The sequence below is a fragment of the Scardinius erythrophthalmus genome (assembly GCF_964197995.2).
Source record: "Scardinius erythrophthalmus genome assembly, chromosome: 12".
Classification (NCBI taxonomy): Eukaryota; Metazoa; Chordata; class Actinopteri; order Cypriniformes; family Leuciscidae; genus Scardinius; species Scardinius erythrophthalmus.
The window spans coordinates 2,717,560-2,741,069 of record NC_138232.1 but is presented as its reverse complement, the minus strand read 5'-3'; the positions used below and the strand labels follow the sequence as shown (position 1 = coordinate 2,741,069).

At 37.1% G+C, this 23,510-nt stretch overlaps 1 protein-coding gene across 1 annotated transcript in view; it reads right to left on the bottom strand.

The window, feature by feature from the left end:
* Nucleotides 1–23,510, bottom strand: part of cdh22 (cadherin 22) — a gene marked incomplete at both ends in the record, with an annotated part of 104,857 nt that overhangs the window by 60,939 nt on the left and 20,408 nt on the right. Inside the window, one exon of the mRNA XM_081380629.1 lies at nt 7,022–7,141. Coding sequence (XP_081236755.1) covers nt 7,022–7,141 — 120 coding nt within the window. The remainder of the gene's footprint in view (nt 1–7,021; nt 7,142–23,510) is intronic.

Sequence of the window (23,510 nt, the reverse complement as noted above, 5' to 3'; positions counted from 1 at the left end):
ATACACTACCGTTCAAAAGTTTGGGGTCAGTAAGATATTTTAATGTTTTTAAAAGAAGTATCTTCTGCTCACCAAGGCTGCATTCATTTGATAAAAAAAACAATAATTAAAACAGTAATATTGTGAAATATTATGGCAATTTAAAATTACTTTTCTATTTTAATATATTTTAAACTGTAATTTATTATTAGATTTATTAATAAATAAAAAACCCTGTCCTTAGAGTTATTAGAAATCATTCTAATATGATGATTTGCTGCTCAAGAAACATTCATTATTATTATCAATGTTGAAAACAGTTGTGTACAATTTTTTTTTCAAAATTCTTTGATGAATAGAAAATTCAAAAGAACAGCATTTATTTAAAATAGAATATTTTCTAACATTATAAATGTATTTACTGTAACTTTTGATCAGTTTAACTCATCCTTGATGAATAAAAGTATTGATTTATTTTATTTATTTATTATTTTTTTTTTTTTTTCATTTATTAAGATCCCCATTAGCGCCTGAAATCTCAGTTGCTATTCTTCCTGGGGTCTCCTCTTCATTACATCACAAATTTACATAATTCATAATTTTATACATAATTCACACGCACACTCACCCACTCACACCCATCACAAACTGGACATCATCTACAATAGCCCAATGCAATTAAATAAGTAAACAAACAAACAAACAAAAAATGCTATACATTTGAACATATAATCCATAAATAGCTCTCCAACACAAACAAAAACATCTTTCCATATTACCATACTCTTCCAGCATCATGCCTCTTGTGTGAACAGAAACAATTTTAATTTCTTTTTAAAACAATTTCTGTTATTTTCCAATATCAAAAATCCTGGTAATCCATTCCATGCAACCATGGCCCGATAAAAAACTGTTCTCTGAAACTGATTAGTTCTGACTTGAGGCAGAACACATCGCATTCCAGTTGTTTGTCTTGTGCAGTAATTATGTTGATCAGCAAAAAATGTTAATTTTCTGTAAATTATTTCAGGAGTTTTTGTTTCAATGATATTATGAATAAATGATAAAAGACAATATTTCAATCTATATTTTACAGTTAACCATGCCAAATTATTATGCATTGTGATTATATTAGTTGTATATGGACAACCCAAAACAATACGTGCCACTTTATTCTGTGCGACTTGCAATTTGTATAAATTATTTTCATTGGTATTTGACCAAACAACTGACGCATAGTCTAAATGAACTAATACTAAAGATTGGGCTAATCGTTTGGTCAGCCATTCGGGAATAAATTTCTTACAGTATCTGATTATTCCCATACTACGGCCCATTCTTTGCAATATTTTATTTATCTGGCTATTCCAAGACAATGAGCTATCCACAATTACACCCAATAGATGAATTTCTTCTACCTGCTGAATCACATTTCCTCCTATATCTAAGTGCAATGTTAATGATGGCTTAAGAAAATATTTTGACCCAAGTATCATACATTTTGTTTTACCTGCATTAATAAGTAATTTATTGTCAGTAATCCATTGTATGACCAAGTCTAACTCCATATTTAACATAATATTCAGTTGATCTATATCTCTTGCTGATTGACACAATGTTGTGTCATCTGCATACATTGCCATGGTTGCATGTTTAATTACAAGTGGAAAATCATTTGTGAAAACGGAAAATAAAAGGGGTCCTAAACAACTGCCCTGGGGCACCCCACAACTCATTTCTTCCACCTCAGAGTAGCTACCATTAAAGTAAACTGTATACTTACGGTTTCTAAGATAACTTTCAATCCATCTAACAGCAGTTGGTTCAAATCCATAACAAACTAACTTTTTTAATAAAATATTATGGTCTAGAACATCAAAGGCTGCACTTAGATCTAAAAATACTGTGCCCACTAAATTCTTATTATCAATTTCCTGTAGCCAATAGTCAGTTAACTGAGTGAGTGCTGTTGTTGTGGAATGACCCATTTTATAAGCATGCTGATACATTGTGTTTAACCCATTTACTTCCAAATACTCTTGTATTTGATCATACACAACTTTTTCCATCACTTTGCTTACTGCCGGTAATAAACTTATTGGTCTGCTATTCTGACCTGAAAACTGTTCTTTGTTATTTTTTATTAAAGGTAAAATTTTTGCTTTTTTCCATTGTGAGGGGAAAACACCTGCTGTTAAACTCAGATTAATGATATGAGAAATGGGCAAAGCAATATTAGAATGATTTCTGAAGGATCATGTGACACTGAAGACTGGAGTAATGATGCTGAAAATTCAGCTTTGATCACAGGAATAAATGACACTTTTCTGTATATTCACATAGATAACAGCTGTTTTAAATTGGAATAATATTTCACAATAGGGCTGCACGATATTGGAAAAAAAATTACATTGCGATATTTATTTCCCAACGATATATATCGCGATATTGCGAGCCATCAATCCAGGCTAAAGTCAATAATTACCATTCCATGTTATTATTAATTTCACTAATAAGCAAGCTTCTTTACAAGTGACAAAAAGGCCACTTAATATTTTATTCCAGAAACATATTTCTCTCAGAATTCGGTGAACGTTCTATACAGGACCTAACGTTCTTCAGGTTCTAGGACCCGAAAAATTATGTTTTCTGTGCTGATTCAGTGACGCGTTCATGTAAACGGCACCTGGACCCAGCAAAAGTAATGATTAATAGTATGTAAAATATTATAATGAAACATTTTAATTGTTTATTAATAAACAAGTGTTTTCTGTAAAGATGAAGTTGACAATAGCCTGACTCGCGATCTTCGCAGCAGTGATCGGGAGAAATGCACTTTTCATACAGATTATTATTTTATTTTTTTTAATGGTTCTTCTGTAGATAATAGTTATATTTCTATTTTTGTATTATTATTATTGTTATTTTTCGGTGTGTGAGGCGAGTAGGCTACCTTTTATGCTGAGTTTCGGTTCATGGATGATAGCTTAATCTCCAGTTCAGGCGCTGGCTGCTTTATTTAATTTTTAGGCTATTTATTAAATCCAGGAAATTGGATAATGAAATACTGATTAAAATTAAGATACAATTAATACAAAACGAAATTCGTTTTAAAGAAAGGCTTTGTGCTTCTGTTTGAGGTCTCTGTGAAAGTTTTAAAGCAGTCTTTTAGTGCCGCTTTCATAACGGCCGCGTGACGAGTCCGTAATGTCACGTAACATTGTTTTTTTCCTCATAAATGCAAACACGAAACGACTTTTTTTTTAAAGACAACCATCCACAATTTAATAACACTCCAGCAAAGTAGCCTACCTCTTTTTGGTCAACATCCTCCTTTTTGTAGACGAAATAGGCTAGTCCCAAATAGCTGATTTTGACTTTTTTTGCGGCGGATCCTCTTCGTCGCGCATTTTTAGCTATAGGATTGCCAGTGAATGTTGGCTGTGAGCGGTGAGCTGCGGCACAGCGAACCAATCACTGTGCAGGCACGCGGAACGCGTATGTCACCCCAGCAAAAAGCCATACAACAAACTTGTGTTTACTGTGTGCTACCGTTCTCTTACACTATGGGTGCTACCTGCTACTAACGTAAAGTTACCCTTCACATCGCATGTTCCGGCGATGTGACTATCGCTCATTCGCACATCGCGATGTCGATGTTAAAACAGAATATCGTTCAGCCCTATTTCACAATATTACTGTTTTTGTTTGTATTTTTTATCAAATGAATGCAGCCTTGGTGAACAGAAGAGACTTCTTTTAAAAACATAAAAAATCTTACTGACCCCAAACTTTTGAACGGTAGTGTATACATGTATATTATATATATATATATATATATATATATATATATATTTATAAATTGAAGAAAGTAAAATAAATATTACCATCTAAAAAGTAAAACTGTGCATTTGAGAGGAAGTTTGCTTGAATTTTCTAGAATATGTCACAATGGAAAAAAATCTTAATGGCTAAAAAAATACTGTGGGGTGAAAAATGACCCAGACATGTTTTCATGCTCCAAACAACACTATTCTGAAACATTCTGAACATAAGATAATAAAAAGGTGCTGTGTTTCTGTAGTCAACAACGGAAAAAAACAAATAAACCATGGCACTCCTTGTGGGTTTGTGCAACAAACAAATGCACGTCTGGCTCTCTGTGTCAGTTTCTTTGCTTTGTTTCTATCTGCATTTCTTCTGCTCTCTCTCTCTCTCTCTCTCTCTCTCTCTCTCTCTCTCTCTCTCTCTCTCTCTCTCTCTCTCTCTCTCTCTCTCTCTCTCTCTCTCTCTCTCTCTCTCTCTCTCTCTCTCTCTCTCTCTCTCTCTCTCTCTCTCTCTCTCTCTCTCTCTCTCTCTCTCTCTCTCTCTCTCTCGTAACACCGCTGAGGAACTCTGCATTCCCAGTGAGGAACCGCTAGCCGTCGGCAATGTTTGTGTGGAAGAGTACATCTGTGCAAAGAGCTCGCTGCTAAAGATACGTGTGCTGCTTTTAAGAGTCCAGAGCACAATTCTCTCTCTCTTTCTCTCTTCAACCACATAAAGCTGCTGACCTGAGGTCAGATCCATTACAAGTGCAGTCTGAAGCTGTGCCAATGCAAAGCACTCCACCTGAAAGACTTTTGAAGGAAACATGGAGTTCTGGCTAGATTAGGGTCAGGCATCGGGCAGGATGAACACAAATGAGATCACCTTAATATCTCAACTGTTTCAATGAAAGCAAAGGGAGAATTTTGCTTAAGTCTTCTGCTTCTCAGATGTTTTTCCTGGTAAAAAGACCACATTGTTTCTCTTCATGCCAACAACGCTCAGAATGAAGTCTGCAATCCAAGTCAGAGATCTGGCACATTCCTCATCAAATTCTTCCATGATCAAATTGATCTGAGCTGCTGTCCAGATTAATTTCATAGCTCTATATTCTTAGTTTCTCTCAACGATGGTCTCAATCATGTGTATTTTTCTGGAAAGACATGTAAAAAAATATTATTGGAGCTTTGAAAGAGCATTAAAATCTTCCTCTGGAGTTTCAAACTTGTAAATGAAGCAAAGATTATCGAAATACTATTTCAGTCTTTCCACTTCAAAATTTCACATTTATTTAATGTGTGACTCGCCATTTCTTTGTAATTATTTGTGCAATTTACTAGCAATTTCTGAGAGAAAATTGCTCAAAGTAAATCCTCAGTGTAGGGATCTTTTCCATATTCTGGTAATTTCAGGGCAGCAAGAGGTTGAAAAGCTCCTCTCATTTGAGAAAATTGCAGAAGCAAATGAGAATATCATCAAACGGCTCGAACATTTGGAGAACATGAGATGAGAACCCGTAGTTCAAAAACACCGGATCTAATAAATTGATATTAATATCAAACTCCTCAAATAGCCTTTTTATATATCCCGTGTCAAAGACTAAATGCCCCGTCCAGGGATTATAACGCAGGTTTTCTGGAAGTTCAGAGAAAGAAACGAGGTCAAAACACGCAGGCCGTCTTCTTCCAGCTCATCTAACTGTCCTCAGATCAGAAGGAAGGAGCGTGCAAAAAGTCCAGCGGTTAACGTGGCACAAGCCAAGCCATTTATCATCCGGTGCTCTAAGGTCTCGTGCCCGCCGGCCCGAAAAAGAAATCATTAAAAGTTTAGTGCTAGTTCCCCGGGGATGAACGCAGGCAACACACGCTGAGATATTCCCGGGAGATTCCAGTGATGACGGCCAGTTCATGTTTACTCACACCGCACTGCATATAGCTCCACTAAAACCTCACGCCAGCAGGAAAACACTCTGATGCTACATAATTATTTCATGCGAGGAAACTGAAAATATTTTTCACAGCATTCAAAAACACACTCATTTATAATAAATGAAAAGGTGTAAAACACGATGGCCTTCAAAGGCTTGCATGGGGTCAATATGATTTTTTTTTAAAGTTATTTATAATTATTAATTATTCAGCAAGGATCCATTAAACGGATCAAAAGGGCAGTAAAGATTCAAATAAATTAAAATATATTCAAATAGAAAACCGTTATTTTAAAACTAACTTTATCGGTTATAGTTTGTATCGGGCCATAAAAAGGCACAGCTTTTCAAAAGTTTCGGGTCATTTAGAAAGGAAGTGTTAGTAAAGACATTTATAATGTTAAAAAAGGGAAGATTTAGATTGCAAATATTACATAACCGTTTTCAACAATGATAATAATCATAAATGTTTCTTGAGCATCAAATCATCATATTAGAATGATTTCTGAAGGATCATGTGACTCTGAAGACTGGAGTAATGATGCTGAAAATTCAGCTTGGTTACAGGAATAAAATACATTTTTACAACAATACAATAGAAATAATTGTATTTTAGTGCCTTTGTAAGCATAAGAGACCCCAAACTTTTGAACAGTAGTATATGATATATTTTTCTCTTTACTTTCTCCATAAGGAATAAAATAAAACAGCTTCAATAAAGAGTTAGATCTAACTTGAGGATTCTAGCTATTTCATAAAAAAAATAAAAATAAATAATGTATTAATTGATGCTATCACTCATACATTAATGCTAAAAATCGAATTATATATGTGTTTTTCTTCTTCCTGAACCCTGTTGCACTCTACATTTCTACTAAGAACAAAATTTCAACCAACAGACAATTTGCTACATTTCTAGGAACTCTTTTTTTTTGGCAAACCTCAGTGCTGAGTGCACTTACAAACACCTTGGAAAATAACCTACACAAAATGATAGTGCAGTCTAAAAAAAAAAGAAACAGGCACCAGAAAACTATTTCTACTAGAATGACTGTCTGTCTGATGTCTGATGTCTGATGGCTTAAAATCTGTGGCCAATTCACTAGAATGACAAAAAATGAATAGTCAACAACTGAAAAGTTGTATTTTACAGTTTCTGAAAGTGAGAGGAAGTCATCGTGCAAAACTTGACACTGTGATGTTTGCATGCAAATGCGCCAATTAAAAGTAGTATCCAATTTGTAGATAACATGCAAATGCTCCTATTCATTAGAAATGATTATGTAGAGAACAAATTGATGTGCTTACCGGTTTGTCGGTCAACAGTAAAGAATCTCTCTCCGTCCAGGACGCTGTAAACGATCCGAGCGCTGCTTCCATAGGTCGGGTCATCCGCGTCCGAGGCCATAACCTTCATCACTGACGTCCCTGTATTCAACACATCAATTGTTTTACGTTAGATTGTTGTTTCATCAAGTAAAACAATATTTTCATAGACCTCATTTCCATCAAGTTGTAAGCGTTTCCAGAGCATTTAGCTGTTCTTTAAGTCAATTTATTCAATGCATTTCCTGAGCCAATTGTGCGCATCTCAACAGCCTCCTGGCTCCCGATACAAAGCACATATTTACATTTAGTCACACGTTTTAACTAAAGCAAAGCCTGCAGCCTATAAAACTTAATGGACCTTATTCCTGAGGGGGAAATGCAATCTTCTCGCACGAAAAGCCTGGAAAACGAAGACGGGGAGAAGATAAGGCACACAGAGTTTAAAGGAGGAGTGTTCAGCCTCATGTCATTCCAAACCTGTACGATTCTCTCGTTTCGGTGGAACACAAAAGGAGAATTTCGCAGGAAGCTACAAAGCTCTTTTATATACAACAATCGCTTATAGTGACCATGTCTGTCGAGCTACAAAAGGGACAAAAAAGTCTTCTGAAGGGATGTGATACCTGTGTGCAAGGAACAGACTGAAATCTGCTGGTATTCCCTGAAAAAATCTGAATGTGGACGGAAATAAGATGTCAGAGTTTCATGGAGCATCATCAGTGAATAATGACTTCAATTTAAAATGGTCCAGTTCGTCAGAAAGTGAATGCCCGTCCAGTGTAGACAGCGTCAGTCATTATAATGGCTTTTGACGCGACACTCAAATGGCAGCTTTCAAGTGACTGAACGCCAGTGGTGCGATGATGTATAACTATTCGTCGATGTCATTAATAAGGCTGCATTTTAATTCACCTTAATCGGGTACATATTTACACAGCATTATGAAAAAAAATATTAGTAATTACATAAGGTTTTTCTTTTTACTTTTATTATGAGAGCCAGTAATAGCATCTGCAAACAGAACACAAGTCCACAAGTCCCAAGTGTTGCAGTCAAGCTTCATGTCGAACCATTTTCTTTTCACTTCTGGGACTGTTCGATTAAAAGATGAAACTCCATTAACTGCATCTGTAATATGCTGCCAAGCTTCCTTTTTTAAGGACCTGATACGCTACTATGTACGCTTGAAAATAAAATGTGGCGTTTTGAATGAACTTCTGATAATAAAACTTCAATTTCTGCATCTGAGAAATTTCTCTTTTTCATTCGCTTTTGAGAAGACATGTTGAAATCCTTCGTTTGGTGTCATAATATGATGCCCATATATAGTTGTCAGTCAGATTTAATGGGCGGGATTTATGGTAATTGAGAATGAGCGTGCAAGCGCGTCCCATTTACGACTGATTGGAATTCATTAACACACACACACATTTCACTATCACATCTGACGTTTACAAAGTATTTGTGAATCAGGAGAAGAGTTTTCGGGAAGGTCTCTTTACGCGCAAATCACTCACATATTTACTCGTATATTTACGAATGTTTCATGAATGAGACCCTTAAAGTGTAAATGATTATATTTATTAAAATGATTAAATGGATGCTGCGTTATTGGCAAGCGGGAAGGAAGTCGACCGGAAGTTGAAGTCGGCCGGGTGCCGCCATCTTGAGCGGAACTTCACTTGCGTTAGCAATCCCATTGACTTCCATTCATTTTGGCGTCACTTTGACAGCGAATAACTTTACATCTGAGGCGTTTGAAGACTCCATTTGTCCATTTTTAATTTCTAAAGAAACACGACAATGTATAAAAGGCTCCATTACCTTGTAGCTTATGTTATGGCCCCGTAGAAGCAGTTTTTGTAAAAGTAGGCTAACGATTGCGTCATAACCACGCGACTCTCTGTCGCACATTAGAGAGATTACCGTATGGACGGGAGGAGAAGCTCGCGGGCAATCGGGGGACGTGGAGGCAAAATGACAATATAATTAATCGTAATACCTAGCAAAAGTTGCTCCTGCTCCAAGCTCATGGACAGCTCCTAATCACACTCTCCGTCTCTGCAAGATTCGGAAGGGAATGATTCAGATTTCTCTTGGCACAGCTACTAGAAGACAGACGGGTTGCTCACGTGGTCCGTGTAACGCTTTGCTCGGTTTGAGTCTGCGCGTCAGGAAAGGAAGTGCTAAGAAATCGCTGAAAACGGGCCTCACTTGTCTCAACTGAGTTCCAATGGGGTCGCTGTGTCCATTTCTTTTACTGTCTATGGTTATTGGGACAATAACAGGAAAGCCTTCCCAACACTAACCCCTAAACGATAAACACTTTATTGTTAAACACACTTTTTTTCCACTTTTCGAAAATTTTCTTCATTTTTATTTCCGAACTGCGCCAAAACTTTCTGTCACACACCTTACAGCTACAGTATTGCTACTGTTGACCATCTAGCGTCTTACGCAATTTTGTCTGGCCCAACCAGACGTCAGTGGGCAGAGTTAGTGTAAATAGACACTGCGTTAAATGAATGATTTGTTTATAATGAGGATGTTAAAGCTCTGAAACTTGCAGGATGTTTTATTGGTACAAAGACCTCTTATATGTCAAAAGATCAAGGCAAATGTGATTTCTCATGTCATGACGCTTTATATACTGTAACATTATTTTCAGCAAACAGGTCTGAAACATCAAGATGAGTAAATGATGACAGAATATAGATTTTTATTCTAATTATTCCTTTAAGAGACTTTTCAGTGCTCGGTGACTGCATATGTAGTGAAGAAACGGCGCTCAAGGACAACTCCAGCGCTTTTATTCAGGCCGATCGGTCTGCAGATAATTGGTGACAGCTGGTGGTGTCCACTAAAGGTCATGGTTGCAGTCTCTCACGGAGGCCTGTCACGATACTGTCCGGACACATAATAGGCCTATGCTAATTAGGTTAATTAACAGGAAGTGTCAAAATCTCGTTTGTCTTCAGTCACAAAAGCCACCTCCCATGAGGGCTTACAGAAAAGGACAATGTTTTATCATTAAAGCTAACCACTTTCACTGAAGCCAAACACCCTGATCGGTATCAGTCTGATAGCTTTTCGCTTTCTCTAACCTTCCATCCGTTTCGTGGCCAGAGCCGTGGCGTGAACAGAAGCAAACATCAAACACTCGGATAAAACTCGCAGGGTATTCTTATACATTTGCCGTTTTCTGTGTACGGCCACTCTTTCAAGTTCAGTTTTGTTTATAGCACTCTATTTTGCCTAATGGAGCTGCGGAGGCAAAGCTACCGCGAGGAAGATTTGCTGGTATATCAAGAAAAAAGTCTTTGCGTATCGCCATTCAGAACAACAAACTCCTGCCAACCATTTTCAGAAAAAAAAAAAAAGAAAAAAAAAAGCTTTCATAGCGATCTTCAAAAGATCACGGACGCCTACTCTGCTCTAGGATAACTTTGAAAACTGTTTGCATTGCATTAAAAAACCTGACTGTAAGATAGCATTTCTCTTGTTAACTGGGAGTTGAGATGCAGAAGCCATTTCCTTTCATGGGATTACTTACTTATCTTAATTTTCCACAGGTAATAATCAGCATGAAGCTGTCCGACGGCCCTCCCTGAGTCTAGTAATGCCACTAGTGAAAAACGATATAAATGCAAATGCTATTTTATTGTGTTTACACTCAAACAGGATGAGCAAGCTCTAGCAACGTCTCTTATTAATGCACAGCCTCGGATTCACTAACAGGTCATTAGATCTTGGTTTATGAGTCCTGCGGTGGCTCCTGGGAACGCATAAAAGGAAAACACACTTGAGAAGTTTGAGACATACACAATTATATTACTGGAAACTATTTACCACCATCAGCCGAAGAAAAAAGCACTCAACCGTGATGCATTAACAAAAGTGTGCATGATTTGATTTTAACATGAACTCTAAAAAAGAAAGGTTCTTCACCTTTAGTAAGTCCCTCTGTAGTCAATAACTGTATCCCTTTAATAATGACATATTTAATTTTTTTTTTCTTTTTTCCTGTGAAAATAATTTCTTCATTTTTTAAAATAGCTTGAATGTAACTCTACACCCTTGGTTCATTTAGTATACGTGGATATATGAATATGCAAATTGGTCTCCGCCTCCACTCACTCACAGAAGCTCGGATTACATGATCCACTCAGACTGTAGTAAACACTATGGTTTTATACAGCCATATATGTTTGAACCAAAAACTGATTCTGAAGAAGGAGAGAAAGAGCGAATTATACAGGTAGGAAAACAAGAGCACCCTCAGTTGATACTGTAATAATATCATATTGACGAAATGGATTTGGCAAACACTCCTGTGCATATTTGTCTTTGCGCTCTGGAGAACATCAATATGTCTATTTACCACACGTTTTTGCAGCGGTGAGCAATGTAGCCAATCACAGACATGTTTGTTGATCTCTTGAATGCAGTGACCAATCAGACATGTTTAATTTAGTCAGAATCCATGCACGTTCTGCATGCTAGCGAATCCTCTCACGGCGTTTTCGTTTATAAACGCTCTCCGTCCACACTAGCGTTTTCAGGCGTTTTCAGACATTTCAGTGTGGATGAGAAACTTTTGAAAAACGCCTGAAAATGCTAAATTCAGCTTACTGCGCATACGTAAAACCCCTCAAAAGATCCCTGATATGATTCAGAAAAATAAATAATAAAGTTATCGCGCAATTTCTTCTGACAGGATCATTTTATTTAGTAAAATATCTCACCATTCACTGATGCGGTCCAGGTCGCACGCAGTCACCATATGTTTGGTCTAAAATGAAACTGCTCTCATGTATTGCCGCAGGACAGCAAATGTGAGAAAATTCTGTCATCTTTATAGGACTGTGATATGAAGAGTGTGCAATGTAGAATATTTTTAGCAACAGTGTGAAAGTGAATAGCACAATACTGGTAGGCCTATAAACATGAATATCTATTGGTACAATATGCTTCACATGAATAAATACCATCGGTTTCACAATCCACACTACAATGTGAAAACAGAGTGCGTTTTCAAAAAAGCTTCGTTTTCATTAATAAAAGCGGCGTCTCAGTGTGGACGGAAGGCCAAAACGGAGAGAAAAATATACGTTTTCAAACGAAAATGTATTAGTGTAGACATGGTCAAAGTGTAGGCATTATTTAAATAAGAGATTATTTGTGCAGTGTAGAATATTGATTATAATAGAACTTTGTGAGAACTTAGTGATTATAAGCTGTATTTGCAAGTTTATAGACTATAATCCATTCAGAATTTGAATAAAAGTCGACACATAACGGTAACTGATATGATTATCCTTTGTCTTGACTATATCAAACAGCTAATAATGTGTTGCTGATGTTACACAAACCACATTTCCGTTCACCATCTCAGATTTAGACCCCGTTTACACGATGGGAAAACGCAGATATTTCCCTGCGTTTTGGCCTGTCATTTACACGAAAACGCCGTTTTTATCCCAGAAAACGATTATTTCTAAAAACTCCGGCCAAAGTGGAGATTTCTGAAAACGCCGGTTATGTGTTGCCATGTCAACTGGGAGAAACGGGGTTTTAGGTTCTCAAACGTCACATTATGCGCCAGAAAATGCTTACGTCATGTGAGCGCCCTATGTTTAGAGTTTGTTTGGCTACTATTTGATCATGGATGCTGTTAAAGTGGTACTCATTTTTACTTTTGTGCAAACGCTTTTGGCCTGTTTGCATTTGCTTCGCTGTCTGTCCACACGAACAAACCTCGCTCCATGTCTGTTGTTTTGAAAGGAACAGGAAGTCGCTCGTGCTATTCGTTGTTGTCGATTTTGAGGATTCTGATTGGCTTGCATGGCTTTATCCTTCTCCCTACACTGCCGCCCATTGTATTTATGCGGGTTGATGTAAACGACAACTTTTTTTGAAAACGATGTTGTGTGCACGATGTTATTTTTTAAAACGGAGGGGGAGAAATATTCGTTTCTCTAAATACCCGGCTATGTTTAAATGTGGCCTTAGACAGTTGCCTTCTCTGATTGGTGACATATTTCTGACGGTAGGGAACAGGGGTGGTTTCAAAACCGTGTTTTATGGCATCGTATAAAGTATAACATTACCATCCAATACCATGGTACTGCACTTTTTTGTAAGTGTGGTCTGCTTCATTTCCAAAACATTAAAGGTTTCAAGCCTGAGATAAGGAAAAGGCTGCTCGGGAGTGTAATAGTAGTGTGTTTGTGCTCTCTGTGTGTTCTACCAAGTGCAAATATTGCTCCCGAAGTAGATGGAAGGGGAAAAAGTGCATGTTTGCAGCCCTTGATCCAGCTCTTCACAGTTATAACCCACACATGCACGCACACACGTCACACGTTGTGTTTTCATGTTTTATGGGGACTTTCCAAAGACATAAGGTTGTTATACTGTACAAACTGTGTATTCTCCTACCCATCACACTAAACTTTCTGCATTTTTACATTTTCAAAAAGCATCACTTAGTCTGATTTATAAGCTGTTTTCCCCATGGGGACAAACAAATTTCAGGATTTGGGATATTGCCATCTTTGTGGGGACACACACAATATAGCATTCTGCAAGGGTGGGCTGGAAATTCAATATGTGCAACCTTTATTTAATATTGACTTATTCGTTCATTTATTAATTTACTAAAATAGCTTCAAAAGTACAGCAAAGCAAACGCTAAGAAAACTAATCTAAAATAGCCTAACAAATGTCATGTGTGAGAGAAAAAAGATAAAAATACATGCAGAGTTTTAGCAACAGATTATTCTTTGCTATCGGTTACAGACGCAGTAGCAATCCTTCATCATAGAGGAAAGATTATTTTGCTCAACGATTGCTCTTTCTTTGCTCTGAGGAAAATAACTAGACAAGAGATCATTTGGCCTCTAAAAAATATGATGAGAAATATTTGAGTTCATGTTGAGACTTCTGACTCTTGCAGACTTTAGTATCTTTGTAAAAATGAGCAATGTTTGAAAAAATTCTTCTTCTTTTTCTCAGGAGAATATATGCAGCATTTAGAATTTCTATATCTGAAATACAGCTGTATTCATAAAGAAATGCTATTAAGTTATATTAATAATTAGTGATGAACTAATTACTGTATACATGTGCCTTAAATAATGTCTTTATTATGCTAAACTTAAACAGTTACACAGTCATGAATATTTATAGCTCTCATCTGCAAAAATGTGTTTAATTACCCCTTTAATTTCTACATACAGTAAAATGAAATATGAAACATTGAGTAAAAGGGTGTTGAGAAATGTCAGGGTCTTATCTTGCTTCAAAACATAAATAAAAAATGGTATTAAAAACAAGCTTCATTTGCTTTTGTGACATTCTTTTCCTAACAATTAAGCACATTAATTAGTCAATTGTCAGTAGCTGATTCAGTTAGTATGCTGGTTTTCATAAAAAACAACAACATTGAGTCTGACTGTATTACATTACAGTAACCCTAATCCCAAAAAATGTCCTAGTGCAACAAATATAAAATAATAAGCCATGAGAATCCGTGCATGGCAGTGACTTTACGTGAAGCACTGCGGTGAAATCTGACCTGAACATTTCCCAGCGTGATTCACTCCTTGACCAGCGACTCCAGCGAGTGTTTCTATGAGAAGGAAAGCGCTCAGCCCTAGGAAGTAATCACACGTACAGCACTAGAGTTCAGCAGACGTGCCCTTCACCCGCAGCATCCTCCACCTCTTGCTCATATTTGCAGAGCGACACGAGGTGTGTGTGTGTGTGTGGATTAAACAGGGCTTGTGTAGGGCAGGCCGGGCCGGATTGTTCTCCACGGGTAGCGTCTCCCCACACATACAAGCCTAGATCGGCACAATCATAAAATATAGAACAAACAATAAGCTGATGTGGAAGCTCTCCATATGATTCCCACAGTGGACACCTCTGGTCAAGAGACTTATCTCGGGGTGGGAGTGAGATTAACACACTAGGTGATCTTCGATCGGATGTCATCCGTTTGAAAATCTACAATCCAGAAGGTTTGAGATGAAGAGCTGTTCATAGAAGAGCCAAGGGAAGCATGAGCGCTCTGCCATACCAAAAGCAGAGTAAATAGCCAATGAAAAATGCATACGTAAAGGACGTGAACCTCTAAAGTAAAATTGAATTGAATGTGCTCTGCCTTACGGAAGACTGCGTGGGAAGCTTCTGCCTCCTCATCCCTCGCTGATGGTAAGATTTATGCATAGATGCACTTGAGTCATCCCTGCTATGGAATGCATTTACATGTAGTCAAATATATATATATATTAATATATTGGATAAAAATATTAAACTCATGTAATTTAGTCATCAACTTTTGCATTGAAAACCTGACACATTTTAAAAAATATATATTTAAAAACAATGTGTCAGCAGTAAAATTAGGGTAATATTGTGCTGCAAAATACAAATGACACACACACAAAACGTAATAGTCTTAAAATAGACTTAATTTCGTTTGTAACGGCATTTTCAGTCAAGCACATTAATCGCCCAATTGGCAACAGCTGATTTAATTATTATGCATTATTGTAGTTTGTTGGTTTTAATAATGAATTAAAATATATATATATATATATATATATATATATATATATATATATATATATATATACATGAAAATGTTTTTTTCAATGACTGTATTTCAATAAAGGAACTAAGCAGTAAGTCATAAGAGGCTGTGCATTACAGTGACTTTACATTAACAAAATATTGTTACAGGAATATTTCAGTCTTTTATCAAAATGTTTCAAACATTACTTTTGTAAAATCCCAGTTTATTTCTGACATCATCTCCCAATAAGTGACAATTTCTGTGAGAAATCAACTGCACAAACATCAGTAAGCATCAATGGATTTGATGAATTAGTTGGTTTGTATCTCTCTAAAACCTTCCTTCCTGTTAGATAAAATGACAGAAATCGGTACATTTACTTCATTAATAAAATATGAAAGTTAATTTGACATCCTAATGCAATCTAACTGTCAATCCCTCACTGAGCAATGACTGAATCTTAAAGGAACACGCCGACTTTTGGGACTTTAGCTTATTCACTGTATCCCTCAGAGTCACTTTTGTCACTTATTGGGAGCAGTATGCTAGCTGGAGCCATTCACCTCCAGTCTTTGTGCTAAGCTAGGCTAGCGGTGGGTGCGTCAGACAGAGTTACGGCACGCACGGAGATGAGAAGTGTATGTATGGACTTATCTAACTCTGAGGATACGGTGAATAAGCTAAAGTCCCAAAAAGTCGGCGTGTTCTTTTATGCTCTTGCCATCGTGCGAATAATTAGTAAAGTTATAATTAGTAAAGTTGAAGTTTCTGAGCATGACCAGAGTGTTTTTACAGTAAAAATTCCTTAAATGAACACACACGCATATTCATAAAAGCTAAAGAGTTCAAAAAGACATTGCATAACAGCAATGACCCACTTAATGGTGTCAAGAAAGTGTGTTTGAGTCTGCCAGCCGCACACCAGGGTGAAGAAGACGGAGCAGATGGCCAGGAGAGGTTAGCTCATGCAAGACCAGAGACTGACAGCTATTTAAGAGCTGCAGTCGTAAAGGAGATTTGTGCTAGTGCGCTAAAGCAGTCGGCCCCGCGCGCTCACTTTCTCCTCTATTTAACCCTGTCAGAGTCGCACGCACCCAACGCCCCCAAATCACTCTGCATTATCAATCGTTTAGTGCTCCCATAAAAGCCAAAGTGTTTTCACATGAAAAGTTATTCCTCTCAACACTTCATTCACTTTTCATTCGCCCAGCTAAAAATGAAGAACACGGGCTTAGATTTGACTAACGGCTGAAAAAATAGAAAGAGGTGGGTAATGTTGTGTTGTAAAAGTCAATGGCCCGCAACCGTGATCCTCGAGGAAGTCCCGCAAGGATTTACATGGGATATATTTCATGCACTTTGACAAAGACGTACTTAAAAAGTCCCTATCCAGGGTGTTTTATAGGACAACTATGCATATTCTTGCAACCATCACTATTGCTATTGTGCTCCAGACTTGCACTGGCAGCATTTTATTCAGTAAATGCTTCTGTAAGAGTAAATGCGTGATACAACTGTTTAAAAAGACTACAAAAGATGGCATGCGTAAACTAAATATTTTTAAGGTATTTGCCCATGAATATTCCGCTAAATGAACGAATGACAGAATTGTAATGTTGGGGTGAATTCTTCCTTTCATCAGAGATCAAAAATCAGAAGTTTCTGGCATCAAAAGCCACAGACTGCCGATGGATTGAGGCAGTGCAGAAATCTCTAAATCTAAGCAGCACACTAAACACGTGCAGAGGGGGATTAGATATTAATCCCATTTTATTCAATTTAACACTGAGTAAAAGCAGATTCATTTTCATTTTGAATATTTAAAGTCAATCTGTTTAAAATAGACCAGAACGCCCCATTTCTCCTCTCGTCCCTTCTCAGAATGTGACAATGTGCGTAAAGCGCTTGCAGCTATGAAGTACCTAATATCTGGCGTTTCTTCCTCAGCGAATCCTTTACACACGGTGTGCTTTTATCTAGTCTCTAGTGCTTTATTAAAAAGTGAAGCATCCACGTTTACAGCAGCCTTGGTTCGGGGACTCATTTTCCCATTCATTTTCTCCATAGGAATCCATCATTAAAGATTTCTAAACCAAACCACCCAGGCTTTGATTTGAACCAAACATATCTGTAAACTTTGAAAATCAACTACTCCTCCCATGATACATTGCAAAATTACGTAATCGGATCAAAAACTATCATGCAATGTAAACATATTGACTTGAACTATCCCCTTCCTAATGCACTTTAGAATACCTCGATGTGTTTTTGTGCATTAGATGCCGTGACTCCTCTGGAGAAGATGAGCAACGTCAAATCAAATCAGTTCAAATCAGCTCGGACGTCAGAATGCCGGAGTTCAAACCCAGTGACATAACCTTTCCATCAGTGGTCCAGCGCATCAATCACAACCATCCATTTATACAGCACTTTTGTCACATGGAGGCATTTTCACCAGAGATCGAGAGGCCTGTCAATGTACAACAAGACCGCATGTCACACACATGTTCCTTCAATCACAGGTAATAATAATTATAGACCTAAAGCCTAAAGTTACCCAGAACTTTGACACTGTTCTTCTGCTGCCTTGTGAGTGCTGTTATTTCCTTCTGGAAATGCAAATCTGTTTTTGAATATGATGGTGCCGCCAGCTTTGTGTGTCTATTATCTGACACTGTCAGAAACCAGATTTGGTAAATCATTCAAACATTCCCTCTAAAACTATAGTACATGTACAAGCAGCATATTATTTGTGCATGCATCCGAGGAGTTTTGAAACTGTGGGCAAAGCATTGCTGAATCTTAAATATTTAAAGTGTTACTTTGGCTCTCACAACTCGAGAAAGGGAAGAGATGCATTTGGTTTAATTATTCAATGATAGCTTTACTCAAAACAAACAAGAGTCAGAATTTTCAAAAGGCTGATATATCCTGAGGTGCTTAAAAATGAAATATTGAGGAAAAATATCTGTCTTGGCGAGTTTGGAATCATTTTACAGTTTTTGTCGATTGTTTACACACATTTTCTGAAAGCATGCCTCATATTCTCAGAACTCTACACACAAATCCAAAAACACACACACAATGGGCAAAAACCCTCAATTCTCCTGCAAAATGAAACTTTACATTCAAAACAATGTTATTTCTTCTCAAAATGGTGTTTTGTTTTCAAATGACACACACAAACCATCACATGAATAGACATTTATAAGAACCAGTTGAACACTGATGTGCTCAGTGTAAAACACTATGATGAATGGAAAACACTTCTTCTCCATTCATCATGTGGTCATTGTGTCTCTTTTTGTTCAGTGTTACACTCACTACAGACTGTATAAGTGTGTTGTAAAATATTTGAGAATATTGTTTTTATACTCAGAACACACAAATACACGGTAACAAATATATGTATTTTTTTTCCACAAAAACAATGTACACAGTGTACATCCCAACCAACACAAAGTTGGACATACAGTGGTCTACATACAAAACAACAGAAGAATTGACTGTATATAGTTAAGGTGATGATACACAGGGCAACTTTTTGAGCAATGTTGCTGGGCAATCTTGCCGAGTGATTGTTGCTTGGGCACTTTGAAAATGGGCAACACATTTCTATCTGGAAAATTTAGATTGGTCGTGGGATCTGTGTCTCATCTGGTTGCCCGTTGACGGCAACATTGGCCAGCAACATTGCTCAAAAAGTTGCCCTGTGTATCATCACCTTTACAGTAAAAAAAAAATCCAATGTTGGCATCCATTGCTCCATTGAAGAGCTCACCTGTGGCCCTTTCATGCTAAAGCTCTGACTGCTAATTGTAAAACTGTGTGACGGGTGTTTGCCCATGTGAAGAGTCAGTGTGTGTATCTGAATGGCAGTGTGTTCCTTGTGAAAACAAGAGATTTTCTGCATGAAAATTGTGCCAAAAGCAGAGAATTGTGTGTAGTGTTTTGAAAAAGGTGTGTTTTAGAACTGCAATCTGAGTGTAAAGCAGGAATTGTGCTTGTAGTTTAGCAGGATTGGTTCAGGGGGTTGGCGAATGAGTTACATGTTGTGGTCATTGTGTCTCAAGTACCAGAAAATGTGTGTAAACAATCGAGAAAAACTGTAAACATTTTAAAGATTTTTGAAAGAAGTCTCTTCTGTTCACCAAGGATGCATTTATTTGATTAAAATTACAGAAAACAACAGTAATATTGTGAAATATTATTATAATTTAAAACAACTGTTTTGTGTTTTCTATGTGAATAAATTCACTAATTATTTATTCCTGTGATCAAAGCTGAATTTTCAGCATCATTACTCCAGTCTTCAGTGTCACATGATCCTTCAGAAATCTTTCCAATATGATGATTTTCGGCTCAAGAAACAGCCAAATTGCCAAATATAAAGTCTAACATATAACCAAAATGATCCTTATAAGCAAATAAAGCATCCTTTAAGCAAACATAAGCAGAATGCAGAGTCCATAAACCATTTTTTTTTGCAAACAAACACAGACAAAAGATCAACATCCTCTATAGTGATTCCAGGCTAATGTGATTAGCAGGCAGAGAGAGAGAGAGAGAGAGAGAGAGAGAGTGTGTGTGTGTGTGTGTGTGTGTGTGTGTGTGTGTGTGTGTGTGTGTGTGTGTGTGTGTGTGTGTGTGCGTGCGTGCATGTGTGTGTTGTCCCTCTCTGCCGGCTCATCAGTGGGTTAGCCAACATGAAGCATCTATAGTGTGTGAATAATATGCACACAAATGCGACTTGGCTTCGACAGCACGCTAAAGGCCATGCATATCAGCGAAGCCACTGGAGAGAGAAAGACAGGAAGAAAGAGAGGCAGAAAATGACAAAGGCGGTAAGTGAAAATGAATATGCCCGGGGCTTGTCCGTGATTACTTTTTTTATGATTATTGCTGAATTCTCTTTGCCGGAGTGGTAAGACGGCGCGCGAGCTTATTAGATCAGTTGTTCACACATCTACGGGGCGAGTTTGCTGGAAAGTGACTACATGTGGTTAAATTATCTCTGTCTGCTGCGTTACAATTAGCCCTATTACCTTCAACCACGCGTTAGCTGGTCGGTTAAAGCTTTCTGCTGCAAAATTACAGAAGCTCTTCATGTCAGATCAAGGGGACCAGTGGAGTTTCATATGAACCATGAGCCAGGCTTCGCAGTCACACAATACAACACTCAAGATCCCAGTGCTGTTAATGAACACTCACTCACACACACACAACCAATTAAAAGTTTGCACACACTTGTCTGGTTAAATGTTTGAAATTAGTTTTGCAAGCAACAATAAATTGTGCCTACTGTATTTTTGATCAGATAAATTCAGCCTTGGTGAGCAGAAGAGACTTCTTTCTAAAACAACTGAAAAATCTGAATTATTACAAAGTTTTCACAGGTACACTCACACACACACACACACATTTGACACATACACAGAGAAACACACACTCACACATTCACACACACACTCACTCTCTCTCTCTCTCTCTCTCTCTCTCTCTCTCTCTCTCTCTCTCTCTCTCTCTCATACACACAAACTCACACATACACACTCACACATACACACTCACAGACACACCCTCTCTCTCACACACACACACACACACACACACACACACACACACTCTCTCTCTTCTCTCTCTCTCTCTCTCTCTCTCTCTCTCTCTCTCTCTCTCACACACACTCACACATACACAATTTCACGCATACACACACACACACTCACATTCTCTTACACTCACACACACAGTCTCACACACAGACACACACACACACACACACACACACGCGCACACACACAATGTATAAATTTCATAACATATAAAATAACCATTATTTTGCTAACAAGCAAGGTAACTCCATAACTATCTATTTTATATTGTCTGACACAGCTTCAAAAGATATTAGCATATTTGTATGTACAATAAACAATATTTAAATAAGTTCTCAGAAACTTATTATGAACAAATTTTTCATGCACCTAAATGAAAATGGTGAGTTGAGTTTGGCCGAGTAACACTGACCTTATTCCTGAGGCTCTAACAATAAGGCCATTAGAGCAGTTCTGTCCAGCACAAACACAAGCAGAAACCATCAGGAAATGCTTGACTAAGCAAAGCCGTTATTTCATTACACTTTCTGCTGTTCAATGTATAAAACATGAAGTCCACACTTCTTTAATGTATAATTTGACTGAAAGGTGGAGAACCCCACAGGGAATGAAGGACTCTCTCTCTCTCTCTCTCTCTCTCTCTCTCTCTCTCTCTCTCTCTCTCTCTCTCTCTCTCTCTCTCTCTCTCTCTCTCTCTCTCTCTCTCTCTCTCTCTCTCTCTCTCTCTCTCGATGTGCTGAGGAAGCAGGAATTAATTTCAATCAGGAAGTTCACAGCCGTGCAGCGCTGCAGTGATTACATTATTGTAACCTGCATTTAAAGATCTTTTATATCCGCAAACACGCACACAAGAGCTTTGAGGCGCAGCTGACACAAAACACACTGGGAATAATACAAAATACAGTGCCAGTTCATGCACAGTATCCGATGGCAATACCGTGGTACTTTGACATATGCATGTACATTTATATAGTAAAGTAAGTAAGTAACTTTACTTACTTACTTACTTTACTTACATTTATATACTTACAAAAGTACTATGGTACTACAATGGAACTTTTTGGTACAGTATGCCCACATTGCAAAAGCAAGAATTGTCTATTGTTAATTGTATTTTTATAAAAAATAAAAAAAATAAACATTTACCATGTTTTTGTTTTTTATTTTGTTTTGTTTTTTGGACACACACCATGTCAACGTTGCTCTGCTGTGACAGTCATTGAGCTGAAAGAGAAAACGCCTCTTTATTGGGCCTTGTGCAACAACGCTGAGGATGCATTGTGATGAATTGTGATCTGAACCATGAATGGAAACCATACAAAGACATTGCTTGAAATAAAATAAACAAAATATAAAATATATAATTTTCATATAGTTGAAGTTACTGAAGTACTAAAAATAACTAAAACTAAAGAAACTACAATCTAAAACTACATAGAAATATTGAAAAACACACTAAACTAAATTACTAAAACTTTTAATAAAATTAAAATAGAAAATCTGAAAATAAAATATAATTCAAAATATTGCCAAAAACTTTAACATTATATCAATGATAGAAAAATAACACAGATCTGATCGAACACACAATATTGAAAATACACTAGCGGTCAAAAGTTTGAAAAAAAAAATGTAATTTAATTTTTTATGAGGTTTTATTTAACAAAGTTCGGGAGGAGCAGGTTCAGATAATTAACCAAATTATGCACAGCTGGAGATTAATCAGTAATCAACTCAATGACAGAGTATAAAATCACAGCAGGCCTGTCTCTGTTCATTGAAAGTTTGTCAGCATCCCTCCTCCACCTCATCTCCTCACTTCCAGTTGCATCTACACTTACCAACTGGGGGGAGTACTTTGGGTTCGGGCCTAACTCCGAGCTCGGAGCCCTCCCCCCGGACAGCACACCAAATACGCATAAACTTATTGTATTAATTATATGTAGATGTGAACTCGTGAAATGCTTTTGATAGATGAAACAGTTGTGCACTTCCGTTCAAAACAGTTTGGGATAAGTAATATCTTTAGAAATATTTTTATAGAAATTAATACCTTAATTCAATAAGGATGCCTTAAATTGATCAAAAGTGACAGTAAATGTTATATAAAGTTACAAAATATCTTACAAAATATTTCTATTTTAAATAAATGCTGTTCTTTTGAACTTTCTATTCATCCAAAAAATCCTGAAAAATCAAGGTTTCCACAAAAAAACTGTTTTCAATATTGATAATAATAATAACCATTATTAATAATTGAGCACTGAAAATGACTGAT